Source organism: Toxorhynchites rutilus, chromosome 3 (assembly GCF_029784135.1).
Source record: "Toxorhynchites rutilus septentrionalis strain SRP chromosome 3, ASM2978413v1, whole genome shotgun sequence".
In the NCBI taxonomy this organism is placed as follows: Eukaryota; Metazoa; Arthropoda; class Insecta; order Diptera; family Culicidae; genus Toxorhynchites; species Toxorhynchites rutilus.
Window position 1 is genome coordinate 163,248,715 of NC_073746.1, and position 8,231 is coordinate 163,256,945.

General features: G+C 41.1%; 1 protein-coding gene across 1 annotated transcript; it reads left to right on the forward strand.

Moving 5' to 3' along the window:
* Positions 1-834: 834 nt before the first annotated feature.
* On the forward strand, positions 835-7,132 carry LOC129773626 (uncharacterized protein K02A2.6-like). Its single transcript, XM_055777265.1, has 2 exons — positions 835-982; positions 3,019-7,132. Exon 2 carries the CDS (start codon positions 3,023-3,025, stop codon positions 7,130-7,132), a length of 4,110 nt encoding a protein of 1,369 aa, XP_055633240.1. The 5' UTR covers positions 835-982; positions 3,019-3,022.
* The last annotated feature ends 1,099 nt before the right edge of the window (positions 7,133-8,231 follow it).

Below are 8,231 nucleotides of genomic sequence, written 5' to 3' on the forward strand. Positions count from 1 at the left end.
CCCGGTTGAATCTAATGAAAACCATTTTCAAACCGCACCGAAGCAACAACAGAAATATCCGGCTACAGGTGCCCAAAGCCATCATCAGCAGCCGCCTCACCTATGGCCTTGAACTGACGTGTTTGGCTGGAGACAAGCTCCCAAAATCTCTGGCACCGATTTACAACAAAGCACTACTGACTGTCTCCGGTCTCCTGCCATCAACACCAGCTGCCTCTGTCTGCGCTAAAATTGGAGAACCTCCTTTCGATCTAATCACAGACTCGGCGATCGTAGTCAGGACTGCCAGTTTCTTGTCAAAAACTAGCGGTAGAGGGGAGACCCACCTAACCGCCCTTAGCAACACGATCCTGCAGCGTTTGGCGCATCCCAACTGTGTGATACACGTCATTAAGGAATTGTGAAATGAGCTTATTGACTAATAGAAGTGTCAACCGAACTGAACTAGATGTACTCAGGTGACACGGGCGGTGAACCAGTATGAACCACACCACTATATGATACAAGGGATACTTGCATCTCATAGCAGGCGATACTTTGGTTAACGTGTGTAACCATGACTCGTCCTCTTTCCTCTGTGGGCGTTCGTGCTAGTAAGACGTGATTTAACATTGGGGGATTAATCTTCGGAGCCAGAATTGCACACCAACCTCCCCCGGTGGCAAAACAATCCTGGTTTGGTGCGAACGACTGGAGGTTCCCAACTTGTAGTATCTTTCCCACCATTTTATAAATATCTCGAGTAATATAGTTTTATAACGATTAGACTACCTATGACACATATACCTTGAATAAAGAATGAGAGCTCAGTTCTATTTTGACCACGATCACGTGTATACGTTACTTGGAGATACACATCCGAATTCCCAGGCGAACGTTACATTTGGCGACGAGGGTAAATTCTCGTAGTAATTAACGTACTGAGTTTGGAAAAAGTCAACTGTGCAAATTGAGATTGAGCGGAAAGTGCAGTATTAACGTAGTAAGTAGCCTGATTGTGTGATTTTGTGAAAAATCCAGTGGCATTTTTTTTTTTTCCTCTCCGCTTATATTATTGGGTGACATGCGGTCGAAAACAAAATGGCGTCAAAATGTGCAAATAGTGGTAGTGGATTGGTTTTGAGGAAAATGTCGGTAAAATGATGTACTTGTAACTTAAGTGAGAATAGAAAGAACGATGGTAGAATGAAAAAAGAAATCCGAAATGTGAGCTATGTGAACGTAAGTACGTAGCGTTTCTGGTGCTGGTTTTTTTTTTCTGTACGTTCTGTGCTGGGAAGAGTGCAAAGGAGATGGAATGGAGAAAAATAGCTTCATCAGCGTCTAGATGGGGCGCGGAGGAAGTGGAGGGATGTTGCATGATTTCATTTTACGTTGAAGAGTTTTTGAACATGAAGAAAAATTACGAAGGCCTGAAGGATATAAGTGTTAGTGAGAGTTTTGGTGAGCGTCGGTTCGATTATCTCTATTGAGAAGAAAAAATGAAAACCTGCCACCACTAGCAACAGTTGCAGAGGGAGACAGAAAATACATTTTTCAGTGGAGAGGGATTCAATGGGTTGAAGCAGGACAACAGTTGGTTTGATATCGATGTAAATCAGGGACACAATGGCAAACTGTAAGTAAAAGTACCGTTCCTTTATTCAAATGAAATGATTTACTGTTGGGCGAACGGTAAGATTTTAAAAAAAAAAAACAAACGCGTTTTATAGTGAAATGGGTTGAATACCGGATTCACTGTTAATTGGAAAAAAAGTATTAAAAATTGATGAAATGGGTCGAGTACCGGATTCACTGTGAAATTTTGTTTGGAATGAAATTGTGAAATTTGTGAAATTAGTGAAATGGGTTGAATACCGGATTCACTGTTAATTAAAAAAAAAAAAAGAATAATAATTGATGAAATGGGTCGGGTACCGGATTCACCGTGAACTTTTGTTCGGACTGAAATTGTGAAATTAGAAATTAGATTTGGATTCGTTGTCAATTTCGTAAAGTGAAGATTATTTGGTGTAATGGGTCGAGCAACAGATTTCACTGTTTGTACTCGTTCGATTTGGAAAATGCGAAAAATTGCTATAATTGTTCAAAACAATAGAACACGAAAAGGTTTGAACAAAACAGAACAAAAAAAAAAGTCTGTCAGGAGCACGGGAAAAATCAGGGTTGAAAAAAAAGAAACGCGTCTGTTAGTGAAACGGGTTGAAAACCAGATCCACTGTAAACTAAAAAAAAAAATATATATATATATATATATAATAATAATGGGAATTAGTGAAATGGGTCGAGCACCGGATTCACTGTTGAGATGGAAAAGTGAAATTTGTCAAGATTATTAGAATTCACAATTAATTTCATAAAGGAATGATTATTTTAGTGAAAGGGGTCGAGCACCGGATTCACTGTTGAAACTCGTTAGAAATGAAGACGTAAAATAAAAAAAAAATAATTGAAATCACTGCTGACATAAATAATGAGCATTTAGTGAAATGGGTCGAGCACTGGATTCACTAATTGAGCTCGTTTCAATTGGAAACCTGAAATTAAGTTTTGAATTCGCTGTTAATTTAATGAAACAATGATTATTTAGTAAATTGGGTCGAGCACCGGATTTGGTACTCGTTTGAAATACAAAAATGTGGAGTCTTGTAATTTTGTTCAATTTTGGTCACTGTTCCTAAAATGTTAAAAAAAAATAAAATGTTAAAAAAAAAAAAATAAGAAATTATTATTTTCAAAGCAATTAGGGTTTGCAAGAATTATTTAAAGATTTAGTACAAAAATAAAATATGTATATATATAACTAATTGAAAGAAATGATTTGGAATAAAATGAAATAACCGAAGGATAAAAAATTGAATGACGTTTTGGGCATTATCTGTGAATGATTGATACCGTTATTTGTGTAGTTCATGTTTATGTTGAAAATGCCACATGATGAAATAAAACGGCTTCGCTGAATGGAAGTCTTTAAAAAAAAAATAATAATAATAAATAAATGAATCACATGTTTTATAGGAAAATGGATTCGTTCAGATCAGTTAAGCCGTTTGATGCAAAAGTTGACCAGTCGCAGTTGGCCTCAGAGTGGAGAAAATGGAAACGTAGTCTGGAATATTATTTGGAGGCAAGCAACATCACGGGGCAGCGAGAAAAACGTAACCAGCTTTTGCATTTGGGAGGAGTTGATCTTCAAGACATTTTCCACAATCTCCCTGGAGTGAATGATGTTCCCCATGTGACCATTGATCCACCGTACTACGACGTAGCCGTAGAGAAACTTGATGATCATTTCCAACCGACTCGTAGACGAACCTACGAACGTCATATTTTCCGGCAAATTACTCAACAGCATGGGGAACGTTTTAATGATTTCGTGATGAGATTGAGAACGCAGGCCAACCGTTGCGAATTTGATCAGGAACATAGCTCAGTCCTTGAAAGTATGATCATTGATCAAATCGCCGAGAAATGTTTGTCATCGGCTTTAAGGAAGAAGATTTTGGAAAAAGATCGTTCTCTAAGTGAGGTTGTGGCCATCGGTAAAACCATCGAAGATGTCGAGGCTCAATGCAAGGAACTAAACTGCTCAGACTATACAACCAAATCTACAGGGGAAATTAACAAAGTAGGCCCACAGGTTCATCGCTTTCCTCGAAATGAATCCCCTCGATTTTCTCAGAAAGATCAACTCAATGGAATGAACATGTCCGGTTCCAAGGGTCGATCTAATTGGAATTACTGGAAGAACGACAAATTCCGTTGGACAAATCCAAGGCAATTACAACAGGCAAATGATACTCGGATCTGTTTTGGCTGCGGTCGCCGTGGTCACGTTAAAGATAGTTCGGAGTGTGTTGCAAAGCAGGCGCAATGTTTGAAATGCAAGCGTATAGGGCATTTTGCGAAGTGGTGTACGAAACGATCTAACGAAGAGTCAGTACATGCACCTCCGGCAAAAAGGATCAAAGCCGTTTACAAGGATGACGGCCATGAAAAGGACAAGGAAGAAGATATTTGCTACATTATGGGTCAAAACGTGTTTCGCTTCAAGATCGGAGGGGTAGAGATTCCGATGGCGATTGATTCTGGTGCAGCAGCTAATGTGGTACATGCTGCAGCTTGGGAAAAATTAAAGTCGGCTAGTGCAAAAGTAAAGTATCAACCTCAAGTCGATCGGCTGTTTAAGGCATACGGGTCAAAGAATCCACTGAAGATGATGGGAATGTTCAAAGCTAAAATTGAAGCGGGAGGTAACTGTACGGAGGCTGTATTTTATATTGCTCAAGACGGTAAACAGTGTTTACTAGGTGATGAGACGGCAAAGAAGTTAAAAGTATTGAAGATTGGGTTTCAAGTTGCAGAGATTAGCGAAAATAACCCTATGTTTCCGAAAATGAGAGGCATCTTGATTGAGATACCAATTGATCCAAACGTCAAGCCAGTGCAACAGCCGTATAGGCGCGTACCTTTCTCAATAGAAGAAAAAGTGGCTCACAAGCTGAGATATCTATTGGATAAAGACATTATTGAACGTGTACAAGAGCCATCGGCGTGGGTGTCACCAATAGTTCCGGTATTGAAAGATTCCGGGGAGATTCGCTTGTGTGTCGATATGCGACGGGCAAATCAAGCTGTCTTGAGAGAAACTCATCCACTTCCCATAATCGAGGAGATGTTTGGTTCAATAAACGGAGCTGTTCGATTTTCCAAGGTCGACATAAAGGACGCTTATCATCAGGTAGAGATTTCGAAGCGGTCCAGAGAAATAACAACGTTTATAACTAAACAGGGTTTGTTCAGATACAAACGCCTTATGTTTGGTATAAGCTGTGCGCCAGAACTCTTCCAAAAGGTGATTGAATGCATCGTAGCCGGACTAGATGGAGTGGTGGTCTATCTAGATGATGTTATGGTTTTCGGTCGAAGTCAGAAAGAACATGATGAAAGGTTGGATGCTCTGCTCTATAGACTAAAAAAATATGAGATCCTACTGAATAAGGATAAATGTGTTTATAATGTGGATCGTTTGGAGTTTTTAGGTCACGAACTTTCAGGCAATGGAATTCGACCTACGGAAAGCAGAATCACAGCTATTGAAAATTTCCGCAAGCCTTCAAATGTCTCGGAGCTCCGGAGTTATTTGGGTTTAATCACTTATGTCGCTCGTTTCATTCCTCAGCTGGCAGAGAAGACGGCATCTCTGAGACAGTTACTGAAGTCTGGAGAAAAGTTTATCTGGAATCATGTACATGATCATGCGTTCGAACAAATTAAATCTGCGGTTTGTTCTGCAACTTTTCTTGGATATTTCAACCCAAAGAATACAAGCATCGTCATAACCGATGCAAGCCCAACAGGAATAGGTGCAGTGTTGCTACAGCAGGATACGAACGGAGTAAGACGGATCATAAGCTTTGCAAGCAAGGCTCTTACAGAAATAGAGCGTAAATATTTCCAGACAGAGCGAGAAGCTTTGGGTATTGTTTGGGCAGTAGAAAAGTTCAGATTATATCTTCTTGGTACAAAGTTCATACTTGTCACAGATTGCAAACCTCTTCTTTTCTTATTTAAAGAACGGTCTAAGCCATGTGCTAGAATTGAGAGATGGGTTTTGCGCCTGCAAGCCTATAAATTTGAGGTCGTATATAAACCGGGAAAAGAAAACCTCGCAGACGCCATTTCCAGGTTATCTGTAACTCAAGCAGTTAATTTCGATGTGGACGGAGAAGCCTGTATATATCATCTGGCACAGGCCAACATTCCAGAAGCAATTTCTTTGGAAGAAGTCGAAGATGCATCTTCGAAAGATGAAACTATTCAGGCTGTTTTCCAGAGTCTTGAAACTAACACATGGGATGAATGCATGAAGGAATACAAGCTAGTTCGGTTCGAATTGTGTAGATCTGGGAACATCCTGCTGCGAGGCGATCGTTTGGTCATCCCTCAAGTATTACAATCTCGTACGATAGAAATTGCGCATGAGTCTCACCCAGGCATTGTAGTGATGAAACGGCGCCTCCGACAAAAAGTGTGGTGGCCTCACATTGATAAACATGTAGAAGATTTTGTGAAAAAATGCAAGGGGTGTACACTAGTCTCAATGCCCGATCCGCCAGAGCCTCTAGTACGAACAGAACTCCCGAATAGGGCATGGGCACATATTGCTGCTGATTTCGTAGGACCACTACCGTCTGGTCACAATCTACTAGTATTTGTTGATTATTGTAGCAGATTCACTGAAGTTATCATCATGAAACAAATAACTGCTACTCTAACTGTCAAAGCACTTCATGAAACATTTTGCCGATTTGGCATGCCCGACTCATTGAAAACCGACAATGGACCTCAGTTCATTAGTGCCGAGATGCAAAGATTCTGTACACAGTTTGGAATCGAGCACCGAAAAACAACTCCATACTGGCCTCAAGCGAATGGGGAAGTAGAGCGAATTAACCGTTCCATTGGGAAAAGGCTAAAAATAAGTCAGGAAACCGAAGGTTCCGATTGGAAATGGGACTTGAGGATGTTTATACTAATGCATAACTCAACTCCACACTCTACGACAGCGATAGCACCATCATCAATTATGTTTGGTAGAGTTTTAAAGGATAAACTTCCATCTATGATTTGGAAGCATGACATCATCCTTGAAGAAATTCGTGACCGAGACAATATGAGAAAAAGTAAGGAGGCCGAATATGCAGACAAACGTCGAGGAGCAAGGCCAAGTGAAATTACAGTCGGTGACACAGTGGTTGTGAAGAGGATTCTTAAAGAAAATAAACTGTCCACTAACTTCGACCCGGAAGAATACTGGGTTAAGGCTAAGAGAGGAGCTGATGTCACACTGGAATCAAAAGAGTCAGGACGCATATTTCACAGAAACGTATCGCACATGAAGAAGTTATTCTCGGGTGATACACAAGGACAAAACAAAATAAGTAAGAATACAGAAGACACGAATCTAAACAATGACGATTTTGTAACGGTAGACGAAAAACAGTTGGAACTGGAAGAGGAGACGAATACGAACACCAGGGAGCGTCCCAGACGAAACCACAAGCGACCAGAATACCTAAGCGATTATAATATTGAAAAGATATCGGAATATTTAAACACAAAACACTAGTTATATGTACTGTTGACGTCCTACTTTTATTTAGAATAAAATTGTCCTGAAATATATAGAAATATATATAATTAAAAAAAAAAAAACCCGAACAAGAAGAGGAATGTAGTATCTTTCCCACCATTTTATAAATATCTCGAGTAATATAGTTTTATAACGATTAGACTACCTATGACACATATACCTTGAATAAAGAATGAGAGCTCAGTTCTATTTTGACCACGATCACGTGTATACGTTACTTGGAGATACACATCCGAATTCCCAGGCGAACGTTACACAACTGTTCTCGTCGAGAACGGTATTCGGGACAACTTTCGAGCCGGGGCGTGCTCGATCGGTCTGCTAGAATATTTCAAGGCCATCATAGCGGAAAAATACCGTCTCCACGAGATCAGATACTCGGACGGCTCAAAAGGACCATCGGGAGTTGGATTTGGGGTGAGCGATAATAAGAATAGTCTGATTTCCAGCAAGAAACTCGCGGACATCTGCCAGGTCTTCTCGGCCGAAGTGGTCGGCATCATCGAGGCAACTACAACTTCATCTTCCAAGCCGTTGTTGGTCGTCTCCGATTCGGCAAGCGCCATTGATGCCATCGGTGCGACCAGGTCCAAACATCCATGGGTACAGGCCATCAGGAAGTATATATTGCCCGACACTGTGCTCATGTGGGTCCCCGGACACAACGGCATCGCAGGGAATGAAGCGGCCGACCGGTTTGCCGGAATCGGTCACACAAGACCGTTCTTCATTCGGGATGTGCCGCTTGACGATGTGAAGTTGTGGATCTCCAACTCTTTCCGCACCTTTTGGACCGAAAGGTGGTTCGCAGAGAGGAGGCAGTTCCTCAGAAAAGTCAAGGGCACTATTATCAGGTTTGACGATGTTAAAGGAATGAGAGAACAACGAATCCTGTCCAGACTGAGGACCGGTCACTGCTCGGTCTCACACGGATTCAATAGAGAACCCTCCCATCTACTCTGCGACCTCTACCAAATCCACAACTCCGCGAACACTTCTTGTGTGGTTGCCCGAAATTTGATGATCTGCGAAACCTTCATGGAATCAGCGGGAGTGTAAGAGACATCTTAAGGGA

What these genes read in the sequence shown, in the direction of transcription:
- LOC129773626 (XM_055777265.1), top strand. Translation starts at nt 3,023, where the DNA reads ATGGATTCGTTCAGATCAGTTAAGCCGTTTGATGCAAAAGTTGACCAG.